At 39.7% G+C, this 21,194-nt stretch overlaps 1 protein-coding gene across 1 annotated transcript in view; it reads right to left on the reverse strand.

Moving 5' to 3' along the window:
- Positions 1-592: 592 nt before the first annotated feature.
- The window catches only part of LOC127443198 (guanine nucleotide-binding protein G(q) subunit alpha-like), a 75,864-nt gene continuing 55,262 nt past the window's right edge, over positions 593-21,194 (reverse strand). Inside the window, exons 5-7 of the mRNA XM_051701788.1 lie at positions 10,907-11,036; positions 10,265-10,418; positions 593-7,826 (exon numbers count right to left, since the gene is read on the reverse strand). Of these exons, the coding sequence (XP_051557748.1) occupies positions 7,636-7,826; positions 10,265-10,418; positions 10,907-11,036 (475 nt within the window). The 3' untranslated portion in view covers positions 593-7,635. The remainder of the gene's footprint in view (positions 7,827-10,264; positions 10,419-10,906; positions 11,037-21,194) is intronic.

Raw genomic sequence — 21,194 nt, forward strand, 5'->3', positions numbered from 1 at the left:
AGGAATCATCCATTCGCATGCGAGATTGAAGGTGGCGCTCAGGAGGCCCATTTTAAGATGTCAGATGGATGAAATGACAGCGGCGGAAGTGCGTGTTTCTCATTGGAAGGTGTAGGAAGTGCTCTGTCTTTGTTCCCGGTCATTGGACAGCGACTCCAACATGCAATAGTGGTAACTGCACCCATGGGACCAAGAGAACTTTAAATCAATTCAACCTGGGAACCAGCAATTACATTTTCTCCAATGTAGAGGACATATGGTCAAACGTAATCATCACATATTTGGTATCATATCACATAATAATATATTTGATATATTATATTATAATATAAAAGTGTATTACTTGTATTATTAAAATCTAAGAGAAATGCTGGACATTTTCAACGGTTGAGAAAGAAAGGGTATTATCCAAACTTCTGAGGAAAAAAAAAAAAAAAACCCCACCAAATTCTTGGCAAACATTTTTTAAATTAAGTACACAAGAGACATTTTTGATGTAAATTTATCATGCAAACAAAATATATTGATTGCCATTTTTATGTCTGATCAGCATAATTATCAGGCAATGCAAAGAAAACAACTAACAAGGCAATCAGCAAGTATAGGAACAAATTTATTTAAATTTAAAACAGATACTTTATAATTTTTGTTTTTTTACAAGGCGGTTATGAAAATCATTTCCAAGTTTGAATGAGGTTCAGGCAACAGTGGTTGAAATGAAACAAATACAAATAAAAACGACAAAAATATGGCGAGAATGTTGTAAATAAATTTCCACTATGTTTCCTCGTCTCGAGGACATTAACGTATTTATCTGAGCCCAAAACGCCCACCTGGACAAAGAGCACATGCTTTAAAAATTACAATTCCTTAAAATAAAAAAGCAAAGAGAACAACAGCAGTTTATCTTCTAACTTAAATACAAAAGTAAAACTGTTAACTCTTTTATTTAGTGTTTTACTCATTTTTTTTTTTTTTTTTTAAAGGGGACCGTGTCTAATTTCACAGTCCGCATGTGATTTGGACAACAATTGGCACTTGTTATGAGTCAGTCTCAGAGAAGGGGGTTGGCACGCACAATATTATACAACAATTACATTTGGTATAATTACAAAATAAAAGGGTAAAAAGAAGCAAAGAATGGAAGTAAGAGAAACCCCCAAACAAAATCTACCTCATAATGTGGTAAAAAAGAAAGATAAAATATTTATGTGGTCCTGGACATAGCAGTTTTCAGAAAATATATTATAACAAAGAAAAAGGGAGGAAAAACATAAATCAAATTTCAATGACTCTTTCATTTGGGTCCGAACCTCAATTCAACTCATTCACGCTAATGCATCTTTCTGTACCAGTATACATGCTTATTTGGAAATAACGTAACTATCTCGCTCTTCTGTCTGCAATTGGGCAACAAATTTCAAGTAGGTATAGCTGCAGGCCGGAGATCTCCAAATGGCCACGGAATCTCCAAAAGATGGTTGGGTAACTCCAGAAAGGGGTGGGGTTACTCCAGGAGGAGGTTGGGCCAGCTCCAAAAGGGGACGACATTTTCACCCAAGGTTAGGGAAGGGATTAGGTTAGGGGCTTTGCTGGCGGTTTAGAGCTTGTACCCCTTTTTGGAGCTCAGCCTGCGGCTATATCCTTCTCACAAATTTAACTCAACATCAACAGGAGGCCCTCTAAACGTCAAACATGCATTCAAATGCAATGAACGACTGACTCATATTGCAACCATACTAGATTTGTCTTTTTCTGATAGCTGTACTACAGTAGAGAGCGCTCAGGGAAATACAAAGAGCCTTTGTTTTTTATGCCCCTGGGCCGCACTCAAAAACATGTTAGGGCACCTACACACTAGAGTTTGCGCTGCATCAGAGAACACTGCGAATGGTGTGTCGGAAGGAAGGTAGAGGGTAAAAAAAAACAACAAAAAAAACGTTTACGATAGTGAAGCTCCGTCATGTGACCAAAAGTTGAGAACATTTAAACGTGTGCTGAAACGCACTCCAAGTAGGTTTAGCTGCAGGCCAGAGATCTCCAAATGGGGGTGGAATCTCCAAAAGAGGGCAGGCTTCTTCCAGAAGGGGGAGTGGTCACTTCAAAAGGGGGCGTCACTTCCACACCCGGTGTGGGAAAGGGTTATGATAGAGGCTCCTGATATCTTTGCTGGCGGTTTGAAGCTCCCGCCCCTTTTTGTAGCTCCAACTGCAGCCACTGTATATCCTTCTCATGCACTCTGATGTAGGCATCCATTGACCAATGGAAATCTCGCAGAGGCAGGACTAGCTGCGCTGTGAAATCGAAAAAACTTGGTGGACAAAAACTCATGCATGCAGTGTATTCATTCTCTGTCCTCTATTATCCTTCTCTGTCAGGCTAAAAAGAGAGTAATTGTGGAGAGAGACACTGGAGTACAGTTTCAATGTTTACTGGTACATTGTCAAAAAGATAAAAGATTAAATAGCCATCCCTGCTATCCGTGACCACCTCTTCCCTCTGTGGGACATGCCTTCCAAACGGACCTTTGGCATTCCCATGCGTCAAACACTCTGTCGGAGCTTTCCCTAGTGTGTAGGCACTCTACAAGCTACAGAAAGCTCAGATGTCAAAGTCTGAAGGATGAGAATTCATAAGGTATGTTTTGAGGGTGTGGAAAGCCCAAATGGACTCGTTTCTCTGAAAACTTTAACGGACGGGACGGCTACGGTGTTCTGCATTCTACTGCACATGTGCAACTTTAATTCACTACTTTCTGATATTGTACCGTAATGGTCTACAATGGGAAAATCGCTACTTTGCCGTAGTCAGTGCTATGTGACAGATTAGGGAAATAAATGTTAAAACGTTTGGTTACAATAGACTTAAAATCAATAATATCTAGGTTTTTTGACGTATTGATATCGTACAAGAGAAAAATCTCTTCTGACAGTAGGTTATTTTAACATTAAAAGCAACCCTTCTCTTGCTGTTTTAAATTACATTTCTTTTATACTTGAATGAACGATTGCTCCGCTCCACCTTACGTTGCTTAATGATTTTTGAGTGTCTTGGCTATGTGATTTATCAGTTTACATCAGGTAACTGTAGCCGTCCCATCTGCAGCTGTTGCATAAAGTCCCAAAAGACATTTGTCAACGGATGCATACGTCAGTGCGCGTTGCAGCAAAAGCTAAGATTTTGTCGACTTTTGGTCACATGATACAGCGTCACTTTCACAACACACATTGTGTTGTTCCTCCATGTTCTTGCGATGTACCATTCCCATTAAAATCGCTTCAAATACTTTTAGCTAAGCAAGCTTGATATTGTGTTTCATTGCATTCCGAAATTCATAATGCACAGCAAGTACATGCTGCATTCTCAGTGTTTACACAACGTAGCGTAAGCTGTTTTCTGCTACGGCAAGTTTATTCTTTCAGATTAAATACTCTCAAGCAACAGTTTGAAGAGAATCTTGCTGAGTAAATTTTATTAAGCAGAAATGTTTATAGCTAGCTACTTGAATAAAACATTCAGTTAATTGGCAAAAACATTTGAGGGAAACTCCATCACCTCCTTAAATACTGAGATTTGTTACCGCCACAGTAATGCAAGAACTCGTGTTAAGTATGTTCAATGAGACAGCGTGCTTGCAATGTAAGCATCTGTGTCCACGTTTGTGCACGTAAAGTATATTTCTAGCCTAAAAGTAAGTGTGTAGATGCCCTTAAATGTATATATAGTAGCCCCCCAACTGTGCTATCTGAAAAGGTTGACTACATGCCTTTAAGAATTGCCAAAGCCCTCAAAAATGATATGTTTATTCACTTGTCCATTGCGAAAATTCTCTCATAAACAGCAGGACAGATGCTATTTCTCATCTAACCCTCACTGAACCCGTAGGAAGTTGGCCAACAAAGAATATTAGACTTAGAGGTGTTGGTTGGCAAATGTTGAGAAAAAAAAAAAAAAAAATTACAAGCAGGAGTTAGATGAACTTCGCGACTGTTGGCAAGATCCAATATTGTTTCACCCGCCTTGCGAAGTTTGGCTTCTAAACCTCAATCGACTGTGCCCTACAGACTAAGAAGTGTGCTTGTCACGTGACTACCAATCCGACAATGCCCAAAAGCATCACACGGTTCACAGAGGTAGAGGTTCTTTGAGGAACGTCAACACGAGAACTCTGGAACTGGCTCATTGAATATGTAAAAACCTTCCCACAACTCTGAAGATAGTGATATGTGAAGCTTGAACTGTTAGTGTTGCGTTGCTTGCTCAGACCAGTCTCCAAGTGTTTTAGGCATTTACCTTGTGGCACGAATAAAAACAAAAAGTGCATTAAGAAATTCAAGCTGCACTAAACAAAATCCCATTGTAGGAGCAATGCATTTACAATCAATGGCTTCCAAACCTCAGATACAACAAAGCAACCATTAACACTTTTTTCCACAGCATTACTGACAGAATACAAGAGCAAAGGGTCTTTACGAGCCAAACATTTAAAAGAGAGACATACGTCAAGTGAATAATGTACAACCACAGGATGCACTATGGTGTCTAAATACGTCTCAAGTCTGTCCAATACCTCTTAAGTTATTGACTGTTCAGTGGCCACAATTTCCTTTGTATCATCAGTTTCAAACTTTTCTAACTACGAACTACTAAGAGCAGAAATCACTGCCGTATTTACAAATGTGACATTTCCAAACCCCACATCAACACTGAATTACATGGGTTCAGCTTACAAATAACATGTGAGGTTTTAAGCTAGCATTAAGATAGCATTTGGGAAAGTGTATGCCTTGTTTAGGTGCATGATTCTCTAATATAGACTCTGATCTCCATGGCAGTAAGTCGGGCAGTAAAGCTGATAAAATAGTGAATAATACATATAATTTGGTGGAATGGGAATTTGATGGTACTTCTGAATACTTAATCACTGGTTAAACTGATCACGTACAACAAAAAACTAATTTCTCAGATCATTCGACCGAGTACCGAATTGCACTTTGATCTTTAAGCTGTGACCAATTGTTCATTCCTGCCTTGTCTCAGTTTTTCGTGTGGGGTTCGACGTGTTTTTGCAGCCCTTGATGAAAACGAATGAGACATCACCTGTATAAAAGATCGACTGTAAAATAACCTTAGAACATTTTCTATCTGTGCATCACATACACAATGAAGGAAACAAGCCATGAATTTTAGAAGAACCAAATAAAATTAGAATGTAAAATAAAGTCACTACTTGCAAGCGTAGACCAATTAGATCCTCAATCACAGATAATAAGCAGTCTAGTTTCATATGGTACATTTCCTATGTTTGTTTTTAAGCACTGCACCTAAACATAATTCGGAAATGTAATGAAAAAAAAAGAAAAAAAAGAAGGTAGGAAAGTGAAAAGTGAAATATATATATAGTACAATTAACTGTGTGGAAATATAATGGCAACAATTATGTTTGGGGAAAATATATTAAAAAAAATTAAATGAAGATTTAAAAAAAAGTTGATTAATTTACCCATAACGGAGGTTTATACAGCAGTACAGACACTTGTCTACTATTTCTGTCTCATAACATGGGAGTGCTTCAAATAGAAAGAGAAAACAATAGCATTCAAATTATCAACAACTTCAGATCTGGTCCATAAATTATATAAATAAAATGTTCTCTATTTAATTAATCTTTTTCTTTCACTTAAAAATCATATTTTTTATCTCATATAACATTCACACTCTAGAGGAGGCTGTTTCCGATCTCCTAATAAAATTGTCGAGGAATAATATCCCACTTAGATATTTCCCTGTGATGTTGAACAAAACGTTTTTTTTGGAAGTCTGCTTTAGGTTTTCTCAGACTATTGCTCATAACTGTACGTGTAAATTGTTTTTATCATGTTTGTCCTCCACATTTTACTGTTAGGTACAGCTATGTGTATATTATTTGAAGTATTCATTGTGACAATAAAAGTAAAAATGTAAAAGTAAAACAAGAATCACAGTATCAATAATATTGTAATTCATAAGAAAACCAATAAAACCGTACACAATTACGAAAACGTTTTTTTTTTCTTATTTTGCCAAAGATAGTGTACCACAGACGTTTTGTACATAAGCAATAATGTGTATACGTATTTACAAATATAAATATACACAGTCAATTAACTTGCAATTGACTGCACATAAATGCTTTTCTGCAATGCCATTCTTGACCGAAACGTTACAATGACAGTTTCTTTTTAAATTGCGTAAACAATAAATGGACTGTGTACATCTGGGGAGTCGTCTACAACCCAGGTTCTCGACTGATATAGTATCTGTTCATGAGTGAAATAAAAACTAATCGCGCACTCTGAGCGTTACGACTGCAAGTCGCAAAACTACCGTTAGTTTGAAACTAGGCTGACAGCTGCTGTCGTAAAATAAAAACGTAACCGGGGAGGAAGGAAAGACTACAAAAGATAAAAACGGTGGGGAAGGAAGCAATGCAATCATTTTAAATGTTAAATGAGGAAATCTGCAGAACAAATACCTATCGCTTGTATATAATCCTGTCGCACACACATTTAAAAATCTGTAACGTCTCTTACCCATCATTTATTCGACTGCTTTTATAATATATTTTATATTCGATAGCAGTAGAAGTAGCTAGTTACTTATAATTAAAAGTATTTTAAAATGATCATCTCAGCAATATACACAGATTTAATTAGTTTCATCTCTCTCTCGTGCTTTGTGTCGATTTGCTTATATAGGCATTCTTACACTATTTTCGTTCATTATATTTTTTGTCTTTTTTTGCATTTGCGATGCTCTTACATGAAGTTTACATTCATCGATGCAAGTTGAAGACTAGCCTCATTGAGATTATCATCTCTGCGAAAAAAAATAAAAAAGGATCTCCACACCATCAGTGGATCCCACGGGAACCCACTGGATTCTAGAATCCGCCAGAATCCTCTGAATTCTAGAAAGATCCAATGGATCCCTTCGGAACTTTCTGGCACCACAGCACTTGTCCTTGTGTCCGTGAACAATGATGTAAATGTGTTGTGTTTTTATATATATTTTTTTGTTTTGTTTTTCTTCTTTGTGGAAACACATTTTCAATTCTTCCAGGCAGAATTCCGAGACATCCTCGGAACTGATGACGTGACTGGAGAGAGTGATAGTACACGAACGGGAAGGAACGTCACTTCCAGTTTTCAGGCCAGCGGATCGCAGATTGTTCCGTCCACAAGCTCATCACAGCTTTGCCAATCCAACATTTTCTTGGAATACTTTCTTGGAATGTTGGAGCAGCAAGTCAGAGTCTAACACCCTGTCAAAATCGAGACATTTTTGGTGGTCAAATTTGATAAAAGGGAAAGAGGCCATTGACGAAAGCTGCCGGGCAGGAGCGGACAGACTTTGGCGAAGAAAAAAACTGATAAGCTGTCCGTTACGATTCCGCTGGACAGAAAGTGAAAACTCTGGAAGCTGGGGGAAAAAAGGAAAATCTCAAGAGCCATGTGTTACTGAATGTGTAAATGTGTTTGTACATGGGTGTATATGTGTTTGTATATGACTGTTGTGTGTGGACGTAGGTGTGCGCACACTCTGTAGGTGCCTGTTCTGTGCTGATCATGTGATCGTGTCGGACCGTCGCACGTCTCACACCAAGTTGTATTCCTTCAGGTTCAGCTGTAGGATGGTGTCTTTCACTGCTGCAAACACAAAGCGGATGTTCTCTGTATCGGTCGCGCAGGTGAAATGTGAGTAGATGATCTTGTCGCTGTCAGGATTCAGATCCACAAACATCTTCAGGATGAACTCCCGTGCGGCCTGAGCATCCCTCTGGGGCCCTTTGAAAGAATGTTTACATGGAGTTAAAATTTTGAAAAACAATATTAGCCACTTTCCACAAACAGGGCACAAAATAGGGCCTTAAACTCTTAAAATATTACTTTTTTTTTTTCTTCCAACAACTGGATAAGAATCTTTAATAAATTCACCCCTGATATTAGATAAACACTACCATTCAAAAGTTTTAGATCACCAAGACATTTTTGTTTTTGAGAAAAAAAAAAAAAAAAAAAAAAAAAATCAAGAATTACATTCAAGTAATTAAATGCTACAAATGACTTTCTATTCAAATAAATGCTGTATTCCCTAAATGTTTTTTCACCCAAGAATCCGCTACTTGCAGCAACGTTAAAGCTGCCAGTTTAGGACCTGTGAGGAGTCTTTCTCAAACTAGAGACTCTGATGTACTTGTCTTCATGTTGTGCATCTGAGCTGTCCACTTCCCTTTCTAACATGTTAGATCCAGTTTGATTTCTTCTTTCAGTGCATGGAATAGCCTTTATCTCTCAAAAGGACAATAGACTGATGAATTTCAGGACAAATGTGTTTCTTTTGGACATTTTCAAAAACAAAAATTGACTTTGCAAGTGTAAAGTGACCTGTAAGAAATGCAAGTGTGCTCAATACTTCAGCAACTGGAAAAATACACTTTTATTGTGATTTTTACACTTCATTATGTAGTACAAATGTTTTCCAATGTTCTGATAATAAGAAAGGTTTTGAGTACCAAATTAACACATTAGAATGATTTCTTCTGTTTATACCAAGTAGAGGGAAGTAAGGACCTTGTTGAAAAATGGGCTTTGATATCACGGGTAAAATATGAATAAAAAAATAAATATAAATATAAAAAAAGAAAAAATATTTCAATCAGTACTACATTAGTAATGCAACATTACTAATGTTTTTGGCAGTATTTATGATCAATTTAAAGCATTCTTGGTGAACAGACTCAATTGCTTTTTAAAACAAAAATTTCTTGTGTTCTAAAACTTTTGAACAAGTGTATCACCAACTTTGTCAAGAAGCATGCAGTTTTTTTTTTTTTTTTTCACATTTGTTGTGCAATGACATGTATTTTTCTAAGTAGAAAATTTAGTAATCATAAAAAAAAGTTTGCAATAATATAAAAGCTATAAAAACTGTTCAATAATCATTGTAAAAATGGTATGTACTTGAAAATGTTTATTCAATGCGAGTTGTTTTTTATAAGGTTTCAAACTTCTGCAACCATGTTAACAAAATGGGACCTTTTTTTATTTATTTTGTTTAGACAATTTAGCTCTAAATTTCTGTTGACTTTAAGATGCAACGACTCACTCCTAATAATCAAGAGACACTCACTAGTTCCTTAATGAATTTCATTCAAGTCTTTGATTTAGTCACTGGGATGATTCAAAATATCCACTATTTATAGCTAAAAATCTATTTCACAATGGAGATTTTTTTAATGTCATTTTTATTTTTTAAGTAATAGTTAAAAAGAGAAAAGAGAACTCTTTCATCATTTACTCTATTTTTTTCATGGAAAGGCATGCAAGAAATGTTACTACTTCCTGAAAGATTTTAATGAAATAAGTGTTGAGATATCTCTGTGACAGCTCAACAAAAATGTGTCCGCGGGACTGTTCATTTTGAACATTCTCATAGTATTTTAGTTGCAGCGAATTATTGAGGCTTAATTCCATTTTTATGCCATATTGCTTATAACAGTTGTCAGTAGAGGGCGCTATTTTGCTGCTGTTGTTTCTGACAACAGTTTCTGCTCATGTCAGTCTCAAAAAAGCTCATTTTGTATTTTTGAGTACAGGGTTTTGAAAAAAGGGGCCGTGGCTAATCCAACGGCTCAGCTTGTGGAAATTCTAGAAGGGCTAAAATCGTTTACAGCTCCTTTAAGTCGTCTCAAACTCGTATGACTCTCTTTCTTCTGCGGAACCTAAACGAAGATAATTTCAAGCTCGATTACACATCCTAGCAACTTCTAGCACTTTGCGCATGCGTCAATGCGAATTGAAATCATGATTTTGCCTAGAGACTACAATGGCAAGATGTACAGTGAAAAAGGAATTACATTTGGTCTGTTGCTGATGCTGCCTTTTTGTGCTTTTTGGTTCTTGAAAGTGACCACATTCACTTGTATTATGAACAAACAGATACCATTACTCCATTAAATATCTTTGTTTGTGATCCGTGGAAGAAAGTAAGTCATATGAATCTGAGACGACTTAAGAGAATTATCATTTTGGGGTGAACTACTCCTTTAACTACTGGAACCCTCTTGTTGAGCTCTGACACTTCAAACATGTCAAGGAAGATCAGATCCCTCTATTCACCCTAATAATATCAGCAGCTAATTAAAAGCATGCATATGTTGTTACAGCTTGCATTAATCTGGTCTAGATAAAAGAATCTCAAGAAACTCAAGAATCAGACGTACCATCAAACTCTGGGAAGTAGTCGACCAAGTGAGAGTAGGAAATTTTTTCCTCTAGCAGATCTTTCTTGTTGAGGAAGAGGATGACCGAGGAGTTTTGGAACCATGGATATGTGATTATCGTCCTAAACAGAGCCTTGCTCTCCTCCATACGATTCTGAACACAAAGAGAAACAGAAGAGCACCATTATTGCTGAAGCATTATGTCTGAGTAAAGGCCTACACACATCAAACATGCATTCCCGCAGTAAAAAAGATTTTAAATTGAAACAATGCATTTCTATGGGTCCATTCACACCAGTGGCGAAAATTCGTCCTGGCCATGACAAGTTTTTTTTTTATTCATTGTAAAGGTCTATTTTTGTCGCTCTGAGATAAATAACTTGCCATTGGCCAAAAAACAGAAGTGTTACCCACAGCAGTGTCAATTAAAAAAAAATCTACAGACAATAGATAATTAAATCGACCACCCTGCTTTCTAGATATCAGCTTCTGTAATTGAAAAACCCATAATGGTCGATTACTAGTCTTTTCAGCAGGAAAAGCTTCTGTTACTGTGACTTCCGTGGTTTCCAGTTCTACTTTTAAATGTGTCTACAGTTAAATAAAGTATTAATATGGTCAGGTGATCAGAGAACTACTCACCTCGTTGTCCGACTCAACCAGAACCTGATCGTACTCGCTCAGAGCCACCAGGAACATGATAGACGTCACGTTCTCAAAGCAGTGGATCCACTTCCTGCGCTCTGACCTCTGGCCTCCTACATCAACCATCCTGAGAGAGAAAGAGAGAGTTTGCAATTTTCATTATGCACATTCTTTGGTTAATATTTCTAGTTATTACAGGGCTGTCTGGAATGCTTGATTCTGACTGGTCAATTGTGGCATTCACCTGTCAAATATTTTTGTATAATGACCGCTAAACTGTATAATTGACCACTGTCCCAGACATATACTTGTATTAGGCATTGTAGTAGGCAAGTTACAGTATATACTGCGCAGTATGTAGTAAGCAGTATGCTAGTCAGAAATGTTCACAAGTCCCGAGGTAGAGTCTAAGTCAAGTCGCAAGTCTTTGAACACTGACTACTTTAAGGGATTGCCTTGTTGATTTACTTAAACTTTTCTAATAAAATACATAAGGTTTTACTTTAATCATAAACAATCAATACACTATCAATTTATTGGCATTTAAAGAGAACAGATTTTACACAGAATGTAAACTAGCTTATGGTCCATAATTTATTCTATTTTGCATTTTCCCTTATGAAAATGTACCATAGTTTTTATCATTTAAACAGTGGTATTTATTTGTAACAAGACCATGGTAACCTCAGGTAAAAACAATCATGGATCGTCACTACCATGGTAAAATGTAACATGATTTTATAAAACAAACTTTGGCATTTTTGTAAAGAAAAACTGTATCCTAAACACATGTAAAACTATAAATACAAAATATAAACATTTTTAAACTGCCATATTTGTAACAAAAATGAATGATATTCCCTCACTCCCCTAATGTAGCCTATTATAAATTTAATAGAGCTATAGTAGTAATATAATATTTATTATGAATATATTTCTGCCTAAAATACTACAGTCAATACAGTTATTGTTACTATAGTAAATTCATGATAAAGGTGGTGATGTGTGAAAAGTCTGCCAATTTATGTCTGTGCATGTCATAGTGTTTTCTCAGCATCAGTTATTTTTTTGTCTGGCCATTTAATGTGGTTTAAAACTAGTTTGCACACCGAGAGGTTTGCACCAGAGAATTCTGTGCCAAATCCAAATGGTTCCATGACTCGCGCTATGCTTCTCACTGGTCCTCGCAGTGCTGTAATGATTATGCTGCGAGGTTGAAAGCTTGAGACCGGTCTGTGAGACGCACGAACGCACCTGCTCTGCGCTCGCACTGCTTGTCCATAGACCCGGGTAGCGAATAGAATAAAACAGTCGCAAAATGTCTAAGATTTTGAGTCCAAGTCAAGTCTCAAGTCTCAAGTCAACTGTTTACGAGTAAAGTCACAAGTTATTTTATTTGCGACTTAAGTCCAAAAGAAAATGTCTGCGACTCAAACTCGAGTTTCCATCTCTGATGCTAGTATTCAATTTTATACTGAATACTGCGCAGTTAATATTGTATACTGCTCACAATTTTTTATAAAAAAGTATGTGAAATAGAATAATTATGCAACAAAAAACATACAATAAAAGTATAATGGACATTCCTGGATTCAATCCAAACTAATTTTCACGTTGTTGCGCACTGGACTACGACCAGACTGCCGTGACTCGCAAGCTTTCTGACAGCTGGAAGGATAGGTCTCTGCGGAAACAAAAATGGGCGTTTCCCAATCTGTGGGTTTTCCAAACCGGGATGATTGTTTTTCAACTATCCAATGAAAGTAGGGAATCTCAATGTAGGCTAATCATGTTAAGCGGTTGAAAAACTCCCATCCCGATTTGAAAACGGCCACTGATTCTGCAGAGAAACAAGTCTAGGCGTCCGAGACCATCATGTGTTCTCGCTTTGAGTATGATGTTGCGACGTTCATCCGTGATCCGCGCCGGAGCAGCAGCTGTTTCGTAGTGATTGTTTTGTCATTCTATCAGGGACCTTTTTTTTTTTTTAAACCAGGGACATTTTATCTTTCTACTTGCACTCATTCTGTTTGGACTGTCTGATGTCGTTGGACAGCAATTCTGAGTAAACTTCCTTTTGCCTTTGAAGAAAAGCAATGTGAAGGTTGCTCAAAGTGGATAGCACGCACAACAAAGCTGCTACAACATGGATTGTTTTGGGTTGAATGGGTCACATGACTGTACATGACAACAAATAAGAAATACGTTTTAGAGTATCTCCAATTTCCCCATCCACACTAAAACACGAAGATGGTTTTCAAATTTATCCACTTGGGAAAGCGTTTTCGAAAAGCTCGGTTTTCGCTGGACAAAAACACTGCCTCAGTGTTGAGGCCAAAACGTAACAAAATTAATGCATTTTAAACTAAAAATATTAGTGTGGAGGTGGCCTGAAAACGCTATATAAATTAAGCATGTTCTTTTTTTCCTCCCCTTTTCTCCCCAATTTGGATTGCCCAATTCCCAATGCGCTCCAAGTCCTCGTGGTGGTGTAGTGACTCGCCTCAATCTGGGTGGCGGAGGACGAATCTCAGTTGCCTCCGCGTCCGAGACCGCCAATCCGCACATCTTATCACGTAGCTTGTTGATCTCATTACCGCGGAGACGTAGCGCGTGTGGAGGCCCACGCACAACTCACCACACACCCCACCGAAAGCAAGAACCACACATTATAGAGACCATAAGGAGGTTACCCCATGTGACACTACCCTCCCTAGCAACCGGGCCAATTTGGTTGCTTAGGAGACCTGGCTGAAGTCACTCAGCACGCTCTGGATTTGAACTCGCGACTCCAGGGGTGGTAGTCAGCGTCAATACTCGCTGAGCTACCCAGGCCCCCCAAGTAAGCATGTTCTTATTATTGTCATTATTAGTGGAAGTAACTCAGTCAATGGTTGTCATGTGTTTTCAACATGGCAGTGCCCATGAGCGGGCAAAACAATTTTGTGTAAAAATACCCTAACTTTTGGAAGTCTGATCAAATAATGAGTCAAGATGCAAGATGCTACAAATCACAGCCGGCATTACGTCGGTTTCATTCTTTAAACTAAATGGAAGGTCAAGTCGAGCACATTGGCTTGTGGAATACAGTATTTTGCAGTGTGCTCTGTGTACTGTTTACAATACTGCACATTCTGACATACGCAGGTCATCTGTATATTCCATACATACAAAAATGTGCATACTGCGAACAGTATCGATACTACAAAAATAGTAAGGGTAGTAAGGTAGCATGCTATAGTACTGTTGCATACTGCACATTTGACCAAATATAGTACTGTAGGTCATCTGGGTACTTATTATGCACAGTATACACATTCTACAGAAATATTAAGAATTGTATTTCACATTTTGGCAAATGTAGTAGGTATTGTGAGTACATACTATGCGCAGAATACATATTACAGATATAGGAGGAGTAGTATGGTAGCACTCTACTCTGAACACAGCCATAGACCTAGATTCCAGAAACATGGTGGGTGTGAGGCCAGAATGTGCAATGTTTATCCAGCACTGTTTTAAAGGCACACAGCACCCTCTAGCGGTGTCAGAGCTCCAGTCCTGAGCCAGCAGTTCACAGAGGGCCCTTTGATAAATGAAGCCCTCTTAGGATTGGCTGCCCAAAATAAAGCTCCTTCAGATAGAAGTGTCCTCATTTCATTCAGCCAGGGGCTCGGTGACCTACTTCTCAACATACATACGCTCTTTAATGTAGGACGAGTCTCTACATTCACTCTGTACTTCGCAGCAAACTTTGGCAGGAGAGACAGAGGGTGTGAGACACGTAAAAAGAGCGAGAGAGAGGTCAAAAATGGTTTTACTCTTCCGGGGAGCTCCACACGAGATCCATGTGGGTTTAAGATAGTTTTACTGAGATTAAAAACCACAGAGCTGATGGTAATCATTTACTGAGTCAATATGGGAGAGAGGGGCAAAAGTAATCTCTTGTGTTTTGATGAGTTTTCATATAATCACAGCCAGAGGAATGATCCGAAAAGTAGGAGGGGGACACATAAATCTCTTCAGCCATATGACACCATTTTAAATGTCTAGTTGCCATGGATACACTTATATCCAAAGTACTGGCACTTCACTACAATGTAATTTATTCATTTACATTTATTCCTTAAGCAGACGCTTTTATCAAATGAGGACTTACGACTTACAAATGAGGAATACAGCAAAGCATTTCATCCTAAGGAGGTAATAATATAAGAAGTGCTGCAAAACAAAGTTTCAAATTGCTCAGAGAAGTACAAGTAGAGAGAAAGAATGGATTTTTTTAGACAGTTTAGCATTATTGGGTCAAGGGCTCATTTGATACTAAAATTTAAGAGATGTAATGATGACAGTCTTTCTACAGTTTCGGTAGTACCGTTTCAGTAGCCGTATGTTGTCTAACTGAAACACAGCAGCTTTCAAACACTCGTATGTGTATTTGCATGCATGCTCTGTTAAGAGTACTAGCATCTCGCCATTAAGCGGCTATGCGCATGAATTTCTTGGTCAGAACCCCCTCCTTAATGAGGTATGGTACGGCCATATGTGTATTTTTTCCCCTTTATTATGACAGCCAAGCAAAATAAACCTTTTAGGGGAATTTAGTAATTATGTTGGCTTGACAAAGCCAACATACTGTCATCCACAGTTTTTCCAACCAACCATTGGGTGGTGCCACGATGATTCTGATTGCCACTGGACTGTTTTCTGGTTACGGTATCCATAAGAAGCAATGTAAAAACTACTGAAATGAGCAATCCAAAAGTAAAACAACAACCGTTTTAAGTGTTAGTTTGAGTAAAAATGAGTTCAGGCTCAACGTGTGCAGTTGCTGGCTGTTATAACTCAAAGTAGTTAATGATATTAATGTAACTAACCTCGGGCCATCACTTCATGTCATCTACATACTCGAGTGAGGCACTTTCAAAAGGCGGCCATCGCGACTCCGTAAAATATCCGCACTATGGAGCCACATGTTTTTTTTTTTTAAATTTGTCACATTTTACTAATTAAATATGATAAACATCACATTACTAGCTAAAAACATACATAGAGTAAAACACTGCAGACCGGAAAATGGAAATAGGCTTCCGTTATGAATCGTGGAATAGGTCCTTGTTTAGTAAAAAGGTGGATTCTACATATTTGGTTTACGTTTTTTAAAATCCCTAACCAAAGATAAAGATGTTGTACTCTAACTTGCCCTAGAGCTTTCATGCTACATTGACCAATCTCGACACAGACCTTCAGACTGTTCTGACTTAGCATGCCATGTCTTTTCTAATTGATCTGAAATATGTTTTTATGCACAGCAGACGATCAAAAATCTGAAAAATCCCATTGACGGAACATTCAAATGGGCTAAAGGCTCGGTATACTCACTGTGAAGTTCTTCTTAGTTCTTCGCTTAGTGCCAAAAAGAAGTTCGAAACAGCTGAGCAATGGTATACTGTTTGCAACATCCAGACACCGGTATGCGTTTAGAGGATTGCGGGTATTGCGCACAATTTTAATAGTTCCCGCAAGTTCCACGTTCATAGCGTGGGAAATTCCTGCGCACTTTTATTCACTTTATAGTGCAGCTGCGAATTATCAAACCAACAGATACAGATGAACAAATCAAATAACATGATAAATAAATAAACATGATTTTGTATCAAACTTTAATTCCAGAAGATGCGCGAGTAAATCTCTCCCTCTCTCCATCATGCAGCTGTCAGCAGCGGGTGGACTCAAGATGGAGCCGAGTATGGCTGCTGAGCTGTGAGCTTCGACACAACATTGTAGTGTTTTGTTTGTTTTGTTTACAATTCTTATGTTTTTTGTATTGGATGTTGTCTGCCTTATTGTCTACGACAGACAAACACTTTTGGACATTTGTTCAGCAATTACACACCGTAAATCAGACTTCAAATTCCTCAATGCCGACCCGCTGTTTACAAACACACCAGCGGAGTCCTTTGTCTGGGCTACCTGGCCGCGGAAACGCAGGAGGAAAAGGGGAAACAGAGCTGGTGTTCTCATCAGAGTAAGACGTCGTGCAAATCGACCCCCGCTACCCAGTATTCTACTGGCAAATGTTCAGTCTCTGGATAACAAGCTCTGCGAGCTGAAAGCACGGATCTCTTTCCAACGAGAGACGAGGGACTGCTGCATTATCTGCCTTACGGAAACTTGGATGTCTGCTGAGATTCCAGATTCAGCCACTGAACCCGCGGGGTTCTCTGTGCGCCGAGCGGACAGAGCGAAAGACCTCTCAGGTAAAAGCAGAGGTGGTGGTGTATGTTTTATGATCAACAAATCCTGGTGTGATCAGAGGAACGTACATTCTATCAAGTCTTTCTGCTCTCCTGATCTGGAATTTCTCATGCTTCTGTGTCAACCATTCTGGCTACCGAGGGAATTCACAGCGGTCATTATCACTGCTGTGTACATCCGCCCACAAGCCAACACAGACTGGGCACTCAAGGAACTGTATGGGATTATAAGCAAGCAGGAAACCGCGCACCCTGAGGCCACGTTCATTGTGACAGGGGACTTTAACAAAGCCAGTTTCAAATCAGTCGCACCAAAATACCACCAACACATTCGTTTTAACACACGAGGGGACCGGGTTTTGGACCATTGCTACTCTCCCTTCCGGGATGGCTACAAATCCCTCCCCCGCCCACCATTTGGCAAATCAGACCACTCTTCCATTCTGCTTCTGCCCGCTTACAGGCAGAAACTGAAACAGGAAGCACCCACCCTCAGAACAATCCAGTGTTGGTCGGACCAATCAGACTCTACGCTACAAGACTGTTTTGATCACGCGGACTGGGAGTTGTTCCGGTCCGCCTCTGATGACGACATCGAGCTTTACGCTGATAGCGTAACGTGTTTCATCAGAAAGTGCGTAGAGGACGTCGTTCCGACCAGAACAATACGGATCTATCCGAACCAGAAACCTTGGATTAATAGCGATGTTCGCGCGGCACTTGATGCGCGGACCACTGCTTTTAATTCCGGGAACACGGAGGAGTATAAACAAGCCAGCAAAATCAGATCAGCAAAACGTCAGTACAGGAACAAGATTGATGGACAGTTTAACACCACCAACTCTAGAAGCATGTGGCAGGGAATTAACATCATCACGGACTTTAAAGGGAATAAAAACTCCGCCGCGAACACCGCTGCCTCTCTCCCGGATGAACTCAATACTTTTTATGCTCGTTTTGAGGGAAATAACACAGCTCTCGCGGCCGAAGCTACAGAGGTTAGTTCACTCTCCGTCTCTGTAGCGGATGTAACCCGATCCTTCCGACGGGTGAATATCCGCAAAGCCGCGGGTCCAGACGGCATTCCGGTCCGCGTCAGAGCGTGCGCGAACCAACTGGCTGGTGTTTTTACGGACATTTTCAACCTTTCCCTCTCTTTGTCTGTAGTCCCCACATGCTTTAAAACGTCCACCACTGTGCCTGTTCCAAAGCAATCCAAATGACTGGCGTCCTGTTGCTCTGACCCCGATCATCAGCAAATGCTTTGAGAGACTAATCAGAGATTGCATCTGCTCTGTGCTGCCTCCCTCACTAGACCCATTGCAGTTTGCTTACCGCAACAACCGCTCCACTAATGATGTCATTGCATCTACAATACACACTGCTCTCTCCCACCTGGAAAAAAAGAACACTACTGTGAGAACGTTGTTTGTAGACTACAGCTCAGCATTCAACACCATAGTGCCCTCCAAGCTTGATGAGAAACTCCGGGCTCTGGGCTTAAACAGCTCACGGTGCAGCTGGATCCTGGACTTCCTGTCAAGCAGACGCCAGGTGGTTAGAATAGGCAGCAACATCTCATCACTGACCCTCAACACTGGAGCCCCACAGAGCTGTGTTCTCAGCCCACTCCTGTATTCCCTGTATACACATGACTGTGTGGCAACACACAGCTCCAATGCCATCATTAAGTTTGCTGATGATACGACGGTGGTAGGTCTGATCACTGACAATGATGAAACAGCCTACAGAGAGGAGGTGCACACTCTGACACACTGTTGTCAGGAGCACAACCTCTCCCTCAACGTCAGTAAGACAAAGGAGCTTGTGGTGAACTTCAGGAGAAGAGACAGAGAACACAGCCCCATCACCATCAACGGAGCACCAGTGGAGAGAGTCGGCAGCTTCAAGTTCCTGGGTGTCCATATCACTGAGGAACTAACATGGTCCATCCACACTGAAGCCGTTGTGAAGAAGGCTCATCAGCGCCTCTTCTTCCTGAGACGGCTGAGGAAGTTGGGAATGAGCCGCCACATCCTCACACGGTCCTACACCTGCACTGTAGAGAGCATCCTGACTGGCTGCATCTCCGCCTGGTACGGCAATAGCACCGCCCACAACCGCAAAGCACTGCAAAGGGTGGTGCGAACTGCCAGACACATCATCGGAGGTTAGCTTCCCTCCCTCCAGGACATATATACTAGGCGGTGTGTGAAAAAAGATCGGAGGATCATCAGAGACTCCAGCCACCCGAGCCATGGGCTGTTCTCACTGCTATCATCAGGCAGGCGGTATCGCAGCATCAGGACCCGCATCAGCCGGCTTCATGACAGCTTCTTCCCCCAAGCAATCAGACTTTTGAACTCTTGATCTCCCACGATCAAAATACATCAGCACTGCACTTTATTACTCTTAGTCTTATATCTGAACGAACTATCGCTCCTGTTTATAATTAACAAAGCTGTTAATATTGCAAGTGTGTGACGTTAGAGCGATCTATAATTTTTACGCCTTTCATATTTTGGCGCTCCATCATTAGTCAAAATGCAGCACATTGGTTGCAAAAAATGTCCTCGCAAAGAGTTCCTGTTGTTATATTAAAAACATCTGATATAGGGGGCCTGGGTAGCTCAGCGAGTAAAGATGCTGACTACCACCCCTGAAGTTGCGGGTTCAAATCCAGGGCATGCTGAGTGACTCCAGCCAGGTCTCCCAATTAACCAAATTGGCCCGGTTGCTAGGGAGGGTAGAGTCACATGAGATAACCTCCTCGTGGTCACTATAATGTGGTTATATTACTTGGATGCTGCGGAGAATAGCGTGAAGCCTCCCCACGTGCTGTGTGTCTCCGCGGTAACATGCTCAATAAGCCACGTGGTAAGATGCGCGGACTGACGGTCTCAGACACGGAGGCAACTGAGATTAGTCCTCCGCCACCTGGATTGAGGCGAGTCACTACACCACCACAAGGACTTAGAGCGCATTGGGAATTGGGCATTCCATATTGGGGAGAAAAAAAAGAACATGCTTACTTTGTATAGCGCTTTCAGGCCACATCCACACTTATATTTTTTTTAGTTTAAAATGTATTAATTTTACTACGTTTTGGCCTTAACACTGAGGCAGTGTTTTTGTCCAAAAAAACCCCAAAAATCATCTGATATAGTTCCAAATACATACATCAAGATCTTCACTGGAATTTTCGCTGAACTTTATTTGTTTTGTGCCGTCCGTTGTGCAGACATTGTCGAGTCAGTGGCGGATTCTTGTGCCATAAATGAGCACAGACGGTCACTCCGCTTCTCATGCTCCGCATCAGATTGGTGTCATGCTCACGGGCTAAATTACGTGACCGTTCAGACCATTTATTCAAAATATACTGTCCTAGTGAGTAACACTGTCGCTCCCTGTGCAACTTCCCTGCCCATTGGCTCATCTCGTATATCTGTCTGTTTGAAAAGCCTCCTTACCTGCTAGAAGCCAAAAGTGCGGGAAGGATGGATGTTATATTGTTTATTAAGTTAATCAGGTCTGAGAGAACACAAAATCGAATGTAACCAAATGCTACAATGTAGTTAATAATAATATTAACAAAAATAATATCTGGATAAATAGCCTTGATTTTAAACAAAACGTTATTAATGATACAATAATAATTTAACTTTAACCACTTTTAACACATTTTCATTGTGAAATTTTTATTTTTGCTATACAGGTGCATCTCAATAAATTAGAATGTCGTGGAAAAGTTCATTTATTTCAGTAATTCAACTCAAATTGTGAAACTTGTGTATTAAATAAATTCAATGCACACAGACTGAAGTAGTTTAAGTCTTTGGTTCTTTTAATTGTGATGATTTTGGCTCACATTTAACAAAAACCCACCAATTCACTATCTCAAAAAATTAGAATATGGTGACATGCCAATCAGCTAATCAACTCAAAACACCTGCAAAGGTTTCCTGAGCCTTCAAAATGGTCTCTCAGTTTGGTTCACTAGGCTACACAATCATGGGGAAGACTGCTGA

This window comes from Myxocyprinus asiaticus, chromosome 6, assembly GCF_019703515.2.
Source record: "Myxocyprinus asiaticus isolate MX2 ecotype Aquarium Trade chromosome 6, UBuf_Myxa_2, whole genome shotgun sequence".
Taxonomy (NCBI): Eukaryota; Metazoa; Chordata; class Actinopteri; order Cypriniformes; family Catostomidae; genus Myxocyprinus; species Myxocyprinus asiaticus.